Raw genomic sequence first — 15,698 nt, 5'->3', positions numbered from 1 at the left:
ATCTCCCAAGCGCACACCGAAGCAAAGATCTAGCTTTCTAAAGCAGCTTTTTTCAAACCTTCGACTAAAATGAAGGGATCAATGAATTCAATGGATGAAAAATCAATGTAAACCATGTGAGGCATTCCACTGCCAGAGTCTATTGGTCGCTAATCAGAGCTATGGGATGTCTGGTAAGAGCAGAGGGAGACATATCTGGATGGTTACACTAACCTTTCTCTACACACAAAAAAAAAACAAGAGAATAGATGGAGCAGATGATATTGATTCCGTTGGACTGCTCTGGTCAAATGTCGACATGCTTGTAACGGAGCCCAGCAGAGCTTCAGAGATGAAGTTTGTCAGCTCCCTGCCAAGTCTACAAGGCACTATAGGAGCAGTGTTCCAGCGAGGACCAGATCATTCCATTGTCTCGGGTTCTCGAAGCAAGTTCTGCCAGAAAAACTTCTGCCCTATTGTTTTCTTGGCTCACACTTCCAACAACAACATATTGAAGATGAAGCAGTCTAGCGCTCTCGTCTTTCTCTGGTTTTCAGCCCAGGATGCAAATTAGTTAGCTATTCTTCTGCGCTGGCAAGTGGGAGCACCTCATAGTTTTTGTATGAAAACTCGCAGTTTAGGAAGCCAGATGCACTTATGATGGTTAAATCAAATAGAAATCACAGTAGAGAGATTATCGATGCTTCTGTGGTACAAACCCCAAACTCTTGTCCTCTGACTCAAAAAACAGACTTTCGGTGGGACCATCATGGCAATTTGTGTGGAAAAAAAATAAGTCTGCCCTTACAAAAGTTATAATGCTGTTTTATTACTTCCATAAAGTTGAGACGTTTGTTTCATTAGGTCCTAACACAAATGAAGACTTTTCTTGTTAAAAGTCACAGGGGAACAACTCCGCACTGTCGCACAAATCGTAGAGCATGTGACAGACTCAGCCCCGACACACAATAAATTCTTTTCATTTTATTTAATTCAGCTTTATTTAGAGTAGTCTTGCACAGATTTATTTTTTTACGTAACAAATTTTAAAAGGATTAATTCCACTAAATCCCTTCCTGACATAAAATGAACAATATATTTATATTTGGTGGTCACCATTTTCCGTGTGTTTATTTAATGGCCATTTAATCACAATTAAAAGCTAGCGCAATTGTGTCTGTTAAAAATAGGATGAGGTGTTTAAACTTTTACAATTATATGTGCGATGTGGCATGTAATGAAAATAAGAATATTCTACAACAGCGGTCGGCAACCTTTGACACCGAAAGAGCCATTTGAACCCGATTTCCACGGAAAAGAAAACACTGGGAGCCGCACATCTAAAATGAAAAAAAAAACTTCTACTACTTTACCGCAGCATGTTTCTTATGAAATCCACGTGCTACAGAGAAAATTACATTTTATTCATTTAATGAACACATTTTGAATTCTTGAAAAATAATAACAATGAATGTCTCTTTCAAATAAATTAAAAAGCTGAATTTAAATTGTCCATGTAGCAAACGAAAGCAGAAAAATGCCATGAGGCGTCATCCTTATATCCATTTATCTTATCTAAAATGAAGATAACACTGTATATATTGCTTTTTCTTACCTTTACACTTTGTATAAACAACTATAGTGTGGTTATGTCTTATGAAGTGCTACGGAGAAAATTATGTGACGTCTATTTTGAGCGACGAAAAAATTGTCAGGACCGCTTCCCAGCCTGAAGCGGTGTAAGGTGGACCCTTAAGCGCAGACTCAGGAGGTAGGATTGACAGGGCGTTTATTGAAGGCCGACAAGCAACACACAATAATCACTATAGGATGAATATTTATAAATTTACTAACCGCAAGGGTTCTATGATTACCACCGCCGGGAGGGCGAAACGGAAAACGCTGGGTGACCGGGTCACTCCAGGAAATAAATAAGGAAAGAACAGAAATCGCTTGCAACGCAAGGAACCAAAAAACAATGTTTACCACAAAAATGGTGAAGACAAGACCAATTGGAACGAGAAAACTTAAAGCGAGCCATAAAGTAGCTGTGAGCAAACCAAGGACAAAATACGCAAATGACAAAAACGAGAGCAAATCACGAGGAGAACAAGCTATGAACAAGACCATGAGCAAGCGCATGAGCAACGCTTAAATAGTCCGTAATCAGAGTCCCAATGAGGCGCAGCTGTGGCGATCGGGAGCGCGTCCGGCTCGTGGCCGCTTCCGGGAGCGGAGCCGCCGGGCCACGCCCACTCGCTGGGAGCGCAACAGACGGATCGTGACAAAAATAGTATCAAATAATTTAATTAATATTTTAATATTTCAAGATCACAATAATCTTCAAATTAAGAACTAAAAGAATATAAAAACTAACACAAATAAAACACACTTCAATGAAAAAAAAAATAAAAAATTGTAATTTATTTTCCCAAGCCAATCAGAGCCGCATTATGAGGATGAAAGAGCCGCATGAGGCTCCGGAGCCGCGGGTTGCAAGAACCAGGTCACTCTATAGCATCAAATCTGCGAAGGCTTGTGTTATAACTTTCCGATGGATGACCAAACAAAGTCGGAAAAATTACGATCTTCATTTTTTCTCTTTCTGTAAGACAAATCAATTGTTTAATTTTGTGCCTTTGTTTTGAGTCATGATGAAATTAGTCCTCTGGGCAGTCCAGTTATCTTGTCATATGTGAACCACGAGGATGTGTGACAATACACAGAGGACGAAGAAATACAAGATGCTATTGTCACACAAGTACTCAATTAGAATAAGAAACATTGTTATAACAATACCTGACATTATTAACTTTGCAAAGGCAGATCTGTCAGATCAGTCCGAAAGTAAATATTAGTTTTGCCTTGAATGAAAAAGCCCAAAACAATTCATACCGCGTTTCTTCAAAATGGTCACCGATATGAAACTAACAAATTTGAAAGCATTATCTCCAACTTTTTACAGGATTTTCCTGGTATATAGCGCAATTTCCACCCAAAAAATAAATAAATAAAATACACACTTAAACAGGCTATGAATCATTTTGGACTTGACTGGTTGAGGGTTTGCACCAGCAGTCGAGCACCAGCATCTCTGAATCAAGCAACCAAATTGGAGCTGACAGCTTCTGCTGAGATTTGGAAGTAGTGATTGGTATGTTGACTCACAGCAAGCGGATCTTGGCTGAAAGCTGCTACGCTGTTCCGCATCTCATTCTCACTGCCACGCAGCGGTATCAGTGACACGTTACCGTGACGCGTGTCGGGCAACGCGCGGCTCGCACGGCTCGGTTGGAGTCCATCCTGGGGCCACACGTCGCCGCCATTCTTTTGAACAGGAGCAGAATAGTGAAGCACATGATGAAGAAATTGCAAGCTTGACGCTTTTGACACCCGCTGTGACTCGCAGCTTTTATGTGCCCTTTATTTTTCACGCCCTTTATGTTGGCTCCACAAGATACAGCAGCCAACTATAGTGGTGGCGTGCTTTAATTTGGGGGACAATATTCTTATTGTCTTAGTTCATAGTAACATATATTTTCATTGTACTGATTCTCTTGAGCAGGTGGTGAAAAAAAAGACAAAATCAAATCCTGTGCACAAGCTTTGTAGGGTAAAATAACCTTGAAACATTATATGTGCCCCCATAATCAGAATGCATTGAGAGGTATGCACAAATAGCAGAATGTGACACTTGACATCAGACATCCACAAGTAAAAGCAAAAAAACATTTTGTACAGGTTAATCATATGAATTGGGACAGCCAGCCATCGCACTGAGAGAGCGTGGTTGTGTAAGTGAGTGTGTGTGGGGGTGGGCGTGTGTGTGTGTGTGTGTGTGTGTGTGAGCAAAAGCTAACCTGAATACTCAGAAAAGTAGCGTACCACTCCCTCATTTCGGGCTGAGTTTCACAGCAAAGATACCTGCGGAAATAAAGCCAGATAAAGCGAAGCATTGTGTGAGCTGAAGCCTAATTGAAGAATCGTATTCATTTGAGTAGGCAGTGTGTGTTTGCAATATCTGCGCGTGAACTCGAATGCTTTATGCAACTCAGGTTGCCATCACGCAGCCCTCTGAGTCATCAGCTATGCTGTGGTGCTGAATAAATACTTTTTAATTAGACATGATTTTGGCTTTGAGCACATATTTTGAATAAACATTTACTCAGTTGCCGAGAACGAATGTGGAATCACAGGTTGACAGAAAATTGAGAACACAATTGGTGAAGAGAAAGGGGTCAAGTTTGGTAAAAAGGACCAACGTACACTAAAACACAGTTTCTGCATTCCACCTGATTTTTATCATTAGTACCAACACAGCTCATTAAGGTTTGCACTACAAGATACAAGACAGTTAATTTGTTAGTCAAATACACCATACACATATTTATTGGAGCACGCATACCCTTAGCATGCAGTATTTTTTTTTCCCAATCAGAATAGATTTGATGCAGTGGTTTTGCTTGGATTTGGAATGTCCCATCAATTGCATATAAAATCTATTCTTGTGATCTTAAAAAAAAAAGACCGTGAAGAAATTATTAAGTCAGCTGGCCATAATGCCATTAACATGTTTTTTTGAAAATTCATCCTGTGAAGCGATAGGGCTGAGCAAAGGTCTCCTCAAGGTACCTAACATGCACGCTTTTAGTTGGTGCGAGCAAGCCAGAGTCCTTGGAGAAAAAAAAACAAAAGAAAACATTCAAACGCCACAGATTCGAGTTACGAACCCAGAACCTCTAACTATGAGTGAGACCGCAGATGTCTTAGCTCACTCGTTTAATTAATCCCTGATGGGATTATTCGTGTACGTATACTGTAAATAACGACCCCCTTTATCTTTCATTCTCAAGCATCCCTTTGGATATTTTCAGCAACCCCATTAACTCCCTCCTTCTCCATTCCTCCCTTACTGGTGTGTTTTTTGCCATGAGTAACATGATGATAGACCTTAAAAAAAAAAAAAACACGACAATTAAGCCAAACAGCAGGATGAGAGCAGCAATGCCATCACTAGAGAGTTGACGAATACTGTTGTTGACACGGTGTATTGAACACACTGCAACGAAAACACACTGATGCATTCATGGATGAACACACAAGTCACCAATGTATATTGGAAAATGGGCTGTGCAGTATATGTGAAACATCCTGGATGCAATTTAGCTAATGCAGGTGTGTGTGCGTGTGTTTATGTTTCCTGGCAAAAAAAGAGCTACTTCATATGTACCCAGAAGAACAAACCCCCAGTGAGACTGCTTGTGTTTACATGTAAAAACTGAATTATAGTGCCTCAAGCAAGAAAATGTCGACAATAACTAGAGCAAAGCAACACCTGCAGATATGTAGCATTCTGCAACAGGAATAAAACATAATGTAACTCAGGCGTGTGAGAACTTTCATTAAGCGTTGCTCTAGTAACTCAAGCATCTCGACACAGCGGCGTACGCCGTAAAAAAAAAAATATCAGCTTATGTCGATTGACAAATTGCTCCTATATGTTGTCTACTGTTACTCACCACTGCTGCCTCTCTGCCTTCTCTTGTTTCTTACTCTCGTAGACCACAGTCAGGCCCCAACTGCAATCAGGAACAGAAAGAGATTTTTTTTCCCACCATTGACAGGCAGTGTAGTGTCATTTTTAGGATGAGCCTGCCCTCTACAGGCCATTTGGCATCCTGTTAGCTGGCTCGCAATTTCATTATTTTAATTATGTATTATGTTATATGATATTATAATTATGATAATCAGGTTTAACTCATAAAGAAGAGGTAAAACACATTTTTGGACTGAATGTTTTCACTTCAAAGTCAACAGTCAGTGACATAATTGAAGGTAGTAATCCAGAGCTAAAATGCACTGAATTTATTATTATAATTTTGCTTAAAAGATACTAATGTCATTCTCTGGTCAGATGACAAGCGCCACACAATTTTCCACCAGGGGCCTAATGCAGTTTTTTTAGATAGTTTACCATTTATGCTTAGATCATATATAATTCATATTAATTTTGTAGTTCACGATGGTAAATGTTAAAGCACAAAACACTGATTAAAATTCCTGTGTTGATGACGAAGCAATAGGTTCAATACATTTAGCAAGCGAATATCATCTGGAATTTGACCCTCCATATCACAGGTGTCAAACTCCCGTCCCGGAGGGCCGCTTTTCTGAATGTTTTCCATCTGTTCTACGGTTCTTCTGGTATCTATTATTCATGTGAATGTTTATTTTAATTTGTGTCCTAATTCCCTGCTAATTCATATTACACCATATGGAAAGCGCTTCATTATAGCTCCAGCTGTTGTGAAATGCGCTATATAAATAAAGTTCCATTGTATTGTATCTCTCCCGGCTGCAACACACCTGATTCAAATAAGCAGAATACTTTTCAGGCTTCTTCATAGCTGATGATCTGATCATTTGAATGAGGTGTGTTGCAGCAGGGAGAGATTGAAATCATGCAGGAAAGCAGCCCTCAGGGGCTGGAGTTTGCACCTATGCTCAGTATGATGTGAATAAGGTATTGTTTGGGGTCTCAAAAAAGTGTTGGGACCCCTAGGCCATATGGTGAAGTGAAAATGTGAGAAACATTATACAGCATTTGGTGCTATCTTTTAAGATACAACATTTAAATATTGTGCAGATGCCTGTAAAACCGTTGCCTCAAGGTCGGAAGCATTTAATTAATTGTCCATATTTGACTGTTAAATTGAATAAAGATTCAGTAGGAATTAAGGCTACATTTTCAATAGGTTTTGTTTGCCTGGAACGGGGTCTAATCTGTATGATTCCGAATTTAAAAAAAAAAAAAAAAAACGGATGTTGCCTTCTTGCCACGCCGTGAATAATCTATAATCTAAACTAATCTTATCTAAGTGACCATTTTTTGCCATTGAGGGCCACCCTCAGGCACTATGTTGGTGACCCCTAGTCCATACTTTTTAGATCACAACAAGTGTGGCTAAACACTCACCATGTTGGAGGACGGACTTTCTTCTTGATACCCAAGTAGACCCTCAGGTTCCTGACTGGCCAATCACGTTCTGGACGGTTACTCTGGGAGACGGAGAGGAAAAGCGGAGGCCAGTATGAACAAGGAGTTTATGGGTGGATGTGTTTGCATGTGTGTCTGCTCCAGACTCACTCTGATTTCCTTGTACATCCGCAGTGAACTGGAGTTGAGGATGAAATAGCGGTCGTGGAAACTGCCAGAGGACAGCCCCAGCCCAAGGATGCTTCTTTCCTCTCGGAATTTCATCATACCATGTTTGGATGGGTCAACCTTATTGGCTAGAGGGCAGAATAGAGGCTTTATTCTTTATCCTGACTATAATCCCTCAAAGATGAATTGAGTGGCTGTGTCTTGCTCAAGGTCCCCTCGACAGCAGCGAGGAAGCAGACTAACATCTCCAAAGCTACATGTCCTTTTAGATGAGCTACTGCCAAAGAAGAGACTTATTTACCCAGGTAGATGATCATTGCTTCCATAGCAATATGCTTCTTGATGAGAAGATGGGAGTCGGTGCCAAAGGAGTGGAGGATGGGTAAGACTCTCTCCCGATAATGCAGAGGTCGTTCTGCAAAAGGGTCAGACAAGGAACACTATTGAGATGACCACAAATTTAAATACCAACAAGAATTGGCCCAACTGTAACGAGCGGCGCCGATAATTTAACTTCATAATCTACAGGAGCTTCCCCACCCACACACCAAACTCAAAATAGCTTCCTCTGTGTTCGCGTGCCCAAGTGTAAAGTGTGGTAAACAACTCAAATGAATTCTCTCCAGCTCACCACTCTGTCCTCTTTTCATTTTATGGCAGCCACAGAAAATCTAGCCAGTTATTTGTGTGTTACTGGTATTTGAAAATCCACCTACTGGTTTCCCAGTATTGAAGCAGATGGCCAACAAAGAAGACTCACAAACCATAACAGACTACTGCAGCTTTGAAAAATGTGTTTTTCTACTCAAATTTACTACAGTATCTTAAATTCACATCACTTATTCAATGCAAAGCGTGACATCAGTCTCACCCATTTCTTCCTTGTCAATGACCTCCCAGCAGTTCCAATACTCTTTGTCTTTAACAGAGATGTTGCGCCTGTCCAATATCTCACAGGTCAATTCTGCTGCTGTCATAGATGCAGGGATCTGTGGAAAGAGAACACACGTTTCAACTTGTACTGTGCTAACATCAATCACCAATTCATTATCTTTTGGTCAAGGATACCTTCACATGCTGCTCAGTAGTGTCCTTCTTTTCCCCCAAGTAAACTGTGCAGATGAAATGCCCGCCAGGTTCAGTGCTCTGAAGTTTACAGTAGATACATACAAAAATATCAGTAATCAAGAAAAAAAAAACAGCAACACTACAGCCCATGCGAGTCTGTGCCATTAACAAAATGTACATAGTTTTACATGACGTCAAATATTCTAACACATGTGTGGCCATTGAAATGCAGACAGTGCAGAACAGACCATGAAGTTCACACAACAAATATTACTTGCTTGTGACTCACAGGAAACTTTGTGTTCAATTTCTCGCGCACTTGGATGATAACTGTGATCTCTTCCAGCTGCTTTTTGAGCTGTTGCTCGTCCACCTACAAAAAATGTATATTGATTAGCACCATTGTCCTAGTATAAAAAAGTTTGGGCTCAGTAAAGATTCACGTGTGTGCGTGTGCATATGTGCATGTGTGAGATCAACTTTCATGATGTGATTACTAAGAATTTCTAACTCCACTCCTTTATGGGTCTTATGACGATCTTTATTGTGTGTTTGTGCTGAAAGTGTGTGTGTGTGCTGTTTGTGATTGTCAAATAACGTGAGCTCAATTGGCTTTTCACTCATGCTAACAGATTGTGCGCGCTATTGTATTTTCCACTTTAGGTAGCTCTGATGGGTTTCAACATGTAATGATCTGTGAGCTGGTAGAAAATGAAATTTGAAGTGATAGAATTGGAAGTGCTTGTGAAAGGTTCTAAAAAAATAATCACTAATGTAATTTGGGGGAAGTGCAAATGCATAAAAGCTTTATATTTTGTCAATGGTGATATGGCATGACTCCATCTTGTAACAGGCTCAAAACCAGATCTTAGAATGTTCAGAATTGCATTGCTGTCACAATAAATTTTGTTTCTGATATTTCATAAGTGTTCACATGAGCAGAAAAGTTCTCCCCGTCACCTCTGATTTTGCCTGCGCTACGCTGGCACCACCACTCATGCTGGGTTTTTGCTCTTGCCTTTCAGCAATGGAAACTCATCTTAAATTTGATAAATCACATTGCATGTGTTAAATGAATGTATTTGCATATACTCCTCTCCCCAGAATAAGCAAAATGTGCCATATTTGTACATTAGGCCGGCATGAACCTGGCTGCGCCTGATTAGTAGATCAGCTTCCACATCTGTTTGGTTGAGAAACATAAATCCTGCTCCTTCGATACCACACACTGCGTAAATGTCTTTCTGCAGGCGTTTGATTGCTTAAATTGGTTATATAGCAAGTGCAACTTCATTGCTGTGTTAATTATGGGGAATAACTTTCCACATGGAAATCCTCAGCCACACCAGGAGTAAAACTAAATCAGAACTTTATTACACAAGCACCACATTTTGATCTGATCACCAAACTTTATTGGTGTTTCACTTGACTGCATCTGACCTTAAAGATGAGCGTGTAGTACTGTATGAGATCCTCGATGGCACGGCCCGCCGTGTAGTCCTTTCCGTCTGTCTGGAACAATGTAGGGCCAAATACGATGGCCAAGTTATGGAGATTCATTTGGTTCAGCTCAGAGAACCGCTGCACACTGGAATACAGAAAGTGGGCATGATGTGGGTGTGGGAATGTGGCATGCTCAAAGCTTGCATGTGTATTGCTCACCAGTACAAGTGATTGATAAGAGCCCGTAGCGTTGCCCTGTTAACACGAGGCAGTTTCTTCAAAAGCGTTTGATACTGGGGGATTTTCATACTTTCATCCTGAATGGCTGGATCAAGAGAAAAGTGAGGTGTGAAGACAGAAATAGGATGAATGAGATCTGACGATAAATACTTTCAACATATCCTGATACTGCGCAAGCCATGTGAACCTTACCCGCCGTAGTAAGCCAGCTACCACCATCTTCAGATGTGAAAAGGCCTTCTTCTAATTCCCTGAAGAAGCGTTTGAGGGTGTTTGAGACGTCATCCACCTGGTGTTCTCCTTCCTTCAGGCGGAGACTTCGAGCATCTTGACGAAACCTCTCGCATAAAGCTGCGACCCGCGAATTCACGCCGCTCTTGCGATATATCCCCTCAGACGTTAAGCCTAAACAAATACAGTACAATCCTATGTAAACAAAACACACATCACTATGCCAAGCACTCCGCACTCAGTGGCCGTGTTATTAGCGACACCTTACAAAGATAAACTATTTCACATTGAGCTGTTCCAAGGACCTGCACATCTATTAATCCAACCCTGATAGAGACCACATGCTTTTAATTGAAGGTGCATTATAAAAGATCATTTCCAACATTTTTCAAACTAAAGTAGGTGTAATGAGGCCCAACTTCAGTTATGTACAATCTAACAACAACATATTTTTATTATTTATGGTACATTACCTTGCATGACTTTATTATTATGGGAAAAAACGTTCATTACTGCATTATGTTAGCACAATCCATACTTATCTGTATGAGGCATTTATGTTGATTTATGTTTTTCATTTATACGTCTCACCACTTGGGGGCGGTGTGGAGTTAATTAGCCACAGGTCTATATAATCAATGGGATGATGAACGCCAGGAGTTGCTATTGGCAAAGCAAAAGGTTTTAGACCGTGACGTGAAAGTGAATGTGGACCAAGTTGGCATTGATTTAGACTTTATTTTGGAAATTTTTATTTTGTTCCTATTTTCATCTCGAAGCAATAAAGAAAATCGCAATTGGAAATAAAATCATTGTTAAACTGAAACCAAGGCAATGGACATTTTAGTCATTCAATCACACGTCAAACCAAGCCCTTAGCAACCATAGTGACCGTTTTTGATTGGCAAAAGGGTCACTAAATTATCGTTATTATGGTCACGGTTAAGTGAAGCATGTCACAGCTGACTTTGGGCAAAAGGTATGGTACAACCTGGACTGGTTACAGATCAATCATTTTTTGTTATGAAGTTAGCGATATGAATCAAAACAGTAAGTGTAGATGAAGATGTGTCAGATGATTATTAACTAATAGATGTACATGCATCTGTTGCTTGATGTTATTGCTGTTTTTCCATCCGTCCACTCACCGCACTGCGTGATGTAGTCAATGCAACTGAGGACAACGACTGGTATGTCTGTGTCGGTCAGCTGCTGCTGACTCAGAGTGTCGCCTCCACTCCCTGCTGCAGACTGTATGGCAGTACACCAGCCGGCAAAATCCAACTTCCTCTCTCCCTCTATGTACAGTGTTCTTAGTAGGAAGAGACCAAGACCGAGTGCACATAAAAACAAGTTAAGAAGAGAATGGAGAGGAGGACAGAAAATACAAGGGAACAACGTTATAGTTTTACATTATAAGAATTATGTACGTGACAATTATCTTCTCACCTTCCCCTCTCCACCAAAACTAGAACTTCATTATCTTGTCTGATTGCTGCAAAACAAAACATTCATGTCTTTAATTTCACAAAAACAATGTTTCCAATAAATCACTTAATAATATGTACACACTGCACAGGCAGACTGTTTGAAACTTTTGGGTGAACACATAAAACTCACAGAGCTCATTCAGTTTGCGAAGATGTATCTCTTCTTCCTGGCTGTCCTCCAGGTAAGCATGAAGAGTGGAATCCACCAAGGCAAACCAGCCCACCTTGGACGTTTGTAGGTTCAGACCATCCTTACATTTTAGTCGTCCGATCCGCTCAAAACCTAACCTCAATAAAGACTCCGCTTTGGCTGGGATAAAGCTCTACACAAAAAAATAAAAAATCTAAATCAAAAGACATTTAGTGTAGCTTTGGGCCAAGATACCCATATAAGTTATGCTCCCCATCTTTTTGCATGTTTATTGAAACACATTGCAAAGAAGAACGGGTGGGGTCACTAGAAATACAGTTCTGAGGTCACTTTAGCACAGTGAATTCAGTCATACTGTCTTAATGGCTAGACTGGCAGGAGCCATGGCCACAAAGAGAGAATTACAATTAATAGAATAGCATTTTCCATGACAACTAAATCTAAATTCAATATACAGGAGATGACTAAGTATGCCTGTATTTTGAGAAAAAGGCGCAGCGTACGGGAAATTTGTCACTCTAAGTCTAAGCTTTACCCACTAATTAAAACAGGTGATGCATTAAAACAGAGAGACAAGCAATCTCACTAATGCTTTTTGTGTTTTTTAAAGCCTCTTGTTATTCTTACACTCAGTTTTAATGATGGTGAGAAGCAGTGCATTCAACGTCAGATGATGCAGGATTAGCAACAATGTATCAATATTCCAAATGCTCCCATCAACCAAAATGACATTTATAGTGCTGGATTAAAGAGGTTGAAGTACATTCTGTGATAGCTGGTATTACATGCAGTAAAGGTGTCAAGAAATGTGTCTTGTAATTTCATAGCACTTCCTAAGCATATTCCAGGATTTAGAAAAAGTTCTTTTGTTGCTAAAGCAACATAGCCATCAAACACTTTTTTGAGTCAATTCAAATTTATAGTTAAGATTGTTGCTTTCAAGGGAGATAAGCACAGTAGCAGCATCTACTTCCTCCATATTACTTATTCTGGGTCAATAAGATGGTTACCTTGGCGATGGACTTCACCCATTCTTTGTGGCTGTTTGGGTCATCAGTGCCAAACAGATAGAGACGATCTGATTCAGAGTAGAGCTCAAACGTGTGCTCATACCTAAAAGGTGAGACAGATAGAAAAGAACATTGGTGAGATGTGTGGGGTTTTTTTTTTTTTCACATGTCATGATATACACACAAAAGCTTAAATGTATGCGTGTGTGTGTGTCTGTGTCTACCCGTGTTTTTCGGGCACATCCACGGCCAAGCAAACTATTTCTGAGGCTCTCAGAGCTCCATTAGGATTAGCGTTCTTGTCACTCTCGTAGTAGCTGAATGTGCCATCATTCAGTGTACACCAGCGGCGACTGAACTCTGCACACAATAATAAAGTTGCATGAAGCTTCAAACTCCACATCAATATCACCAGACACTTCCACTTGGTAATCAAAATATAATCCACTCCAGAATTATATGGTAATACGGTGATACCGTTGCAAAATGCAAAGTACATTACGCGATTAAATTACTTGAACTCCAAACTGAACAATATTATTTCAAATCGTTCTTTTATCACAGACAATTAGGTCGTCATTTACCTGACATGTTTAAAGACGAGTCACAAAACACGATCATGTGACATGCAGATTGCTTAGTGTTTACTGGACAGTAAATGAACAACGCATTTCTAAATGACACTGATGAGGAATTGACAGTGACGAAACACCCAACAATGCTTTATAAAAATAGTAGGCGGAAAACTTGATGGTTACCCATCATGCTTGCGTACCCTCTCTGGCCTTGCGCTCTGTGATAGCCCGAGCCATAGAGCCAGTCTTGAAAAGGAAGCCATTGTGAGACACACAAGTTGGCGCTGGAAAGTGCACCTCTTCCATGCCACCGTCCACCTCTGAGCGAGGAAGATCTGTAGAACAAAAATCAAAGCCATGAGGCAAAAACATGGCATGTTACTCCTTTGGGATTAATCAAATCTTAACATTAAAGTTAAACAACACAGGAACAATCAGATTGTCAAAGGAAGTGCAGTATAAATGTGTTATCTATTCAGGGGTCATCAGAGAAGTTGTACGTGCAAAGAATATCTTTCGTTATTTGATGTCTTATTAGCATAGAATTGTCTTTTGGCAGAAATATTGTATTGCACGTTTTCAAAACAATCCACGTAGCGATAAGGCTGATATATAAAATGATCCATCAATCTATTGAAAATAAAAGCACTTCAGTGATCAAAACAAGCATTCATGCGCTACCTGTGTTCAGATTGTGGCTCAGTAATACAGCTTGCAAGGGTTGAGAGTGTGTGTTGGCGAGGGAGAGAGGAGTGGGACAATTGGCCATGCCAGTTGAACAATTTACATCAGCGCCACAGAAGATTAGGCTTAATGTCTCCAGCACATCGCTGCACTGCACATTTATGCACAACGCCTGTGGAAAAGCAGAGAACAAAGAAGTATTAGAAACATAATCAAAATATTAAATGCTTATACATTACTTGTATCATTTATTTCTTTCTCTTGTGGCGTTGTGTGAACTGAATGCAAACTTGTGTAGTGTAGAGACATGACCTCATGCGCACCAGAAACTGAACTGACGATGCACTCAGAGCATTGCAGTTCTATTCCAAACAATGTTTTATTTGAAATAACTTTTAAACAATCTTCCACATACATAAACTGTATGGCCAAAAGTATTGTGTCATATCATTACAACTTTGTGGAAATTTTTGGGAAAGCCCCTTTTCTGTTCAGGCATTACTGTGCTCCAATGTAGAAAGCATGGTCCATAAATATGTTTTTGAGAAGAGTTTTGTATGGGAAAAACCTTACTGGTACATAAAGTTCTGACCTCAATCACAGCTTTAGCGATTACGGAGAAGCCTTAAAAAAATAAAAATAAATTTAAAAAAAAGGATTGTGCCCTCCCATTGACTCATAGCGTAAAACACTATACTACTTTTGTCAGTTCCCTATTTGTGTCTAGTCACCAGCTAAACGTACACACCAAACAGTCACTTTATTATAATTAGAACTCTGAAGTGGTGTTTACATGAATTGCTCTTATCACACTAACTATGGAGACAAACCCACATTATATCCAACCATGCATCCATTTTCTAAGCCGCTTCTCCTCATTAGGGTCGCGGGGGGTGCTGGAGCCTATCACAGCTGTATTTGGGCAGTAGTCGGGGTACACCCTGAACTGGTTGCCAGCCAATCGCACGGCACACATAGACGAACAACCATCCCCACATTATATCAAAACATTTTATTCATGTGATGTGCTTGCTTTGCTCATGATGCCAATTTAGTATAGTATAGTATAGTATAGTATAGTATATACTGTACCTGACTTCATTCACATCCTTTGGAGATACAAGCTGATATTCAAGTGCACAACCAAAGACCACAACATGAAAATTGTGAGGGGTGAAAAAAAAAAAAAAAAAAAAAAAAGCCTGCGCTATTATCTGCGGCATCAAAAACAGATTCACACCAACGCAAGGCAGAGAACCTCAATGCTCTGAAACCAAACCATAACTTCCACTAGCAGTGTATCACTGTTACTGGACATTATTTGTCTTGTGGTAAATCACACGTGAGAGACATTCAAGCTGACCCAGTAACTTTAAAGGAGGGGACTTGGCTCAAAGAGATGATGGACTTGAAAGGGTTGAAGGAGAGAAACTTGCCGCTTGCTCTGTTAACGATCAATTTTGTGTGGAGAGTAAAGGAGACTTGTCTTGCCTTTGTCTCCTCATTTTGTTATTTATCGTATCGCCACAATTGGAGACCCTGACGTGAACAATCATGACAGATTTCAATACAAGCAACTATACCGCAATGTGTTGCCTGACATTTGGCAACACAATCCTACAGCCGTGGTTTCAGCAAATCGAGGCCCAGTTCCAGCTGAGA

At 40.2% G+C, this 15,698-nt stretch overlaps 1 protein-coding gene across 3 annotated transcripts in view; it reads right to left on the bottom strand.

Moving 5' to 3' along the window:
- Positions 1–15,698, bottom strand: part of arap1 (ArfGAP with RhoGAP domain, ankyrin repeat and PH domain 1) — a 42,521-nt gene that overhangs the window by 2,855 nt on the left and 23,968 nt on the right. For 2 of the 3 annotated variants that reach the window (XM_088300559.1, XM_088300558.1), the window contains 19 exons: positions 14,034–14,208; positions 13,553–13,687; positions 13,002–13,137; positions 12,778–12,880; positions 11,747–11,939; positions 11,576–11,621; positions 11,275–11,438; positions 10,088–10,300; positions 9,875–9,980; positions 9,653–9,800; positions 8,502–8,585; positions 8,213–8,290; positions 8,016–8,133; positions 7,446–7,559; positions 7,127–7,272; positions 6,956–7,038; positions 5,499–5,558; positions 3,840–3,903; positions 3,148–3,306 (listed from right to left, as the gene is read on the bottom strand). In XM_088300559.1, the coding sequence (XP_088156685.1) occupies positions 3,148–3,306; positions 3,840–3,903; positions 5,499–5,558; positions 6,956–7,038; positions 7,127–7,272; positions 7,446–7,559; positions 8,016–8,133; positions 8,213–8,290; positions 8,502–8,585; positions 9,653–9,800; positions 9,875–9,980; positions 10,088–10,300; positions 11,275–11,438; positions 11,576–11,621; positions 11,747–11,939; positions 12,778–12,880; positions 13,002–13,137; positions 13,553–13,687; positions 14,034–14,208 (2,325 nt within the window). The remainder of the gene's footprint in view (positions 1–3,147; positions 3,307–3,839; positions 3,904–5,498; positions 5,559–6,955; positions 7,039–7,126; positions 7,273–7,445; positions 7,560–8,015; positions 8,134–8,212; positions 8,291–8,501; positions 8,586–9,652; positions 9,801–9,874; positions 9,981–10,087; positions 10,301–11,274; positions 11,439–11,575; positions 11,622–11,746; positions 11,940–12,777; positions 12,881–13,001; positions 13,138–13,552; positions 13,688–14,033; positions 14,209–15,698) is intronic. The other variant, XM_088300560.1, reaches the window with a different exon arrangement.

The sequence above is a fragment of the Idiotropiscis lumnitzeri genome, chromosome 7, assembly GCF_059441095.1.
Source record: "Idiotropiscis lumnitzeri isolate Australia: NSW breed Sydney's pygmy pipehorse chromosome 7, RoL_Ilum_1.0, whole genome shotgun sequence".
In the NCBI taxonomy this organism is placed as follows: Eukaryota; Metazoa; Chordata; class Actinopteri; order Syngnathiformes; family Syngnathidae; genus Idiotropiscis; species Idiotropiscis lumnitzeri.
Note: the sequence above shows the minus strand (reverse complement) of the source record. Positions and strands in the feature narration are given on the sequence as shown.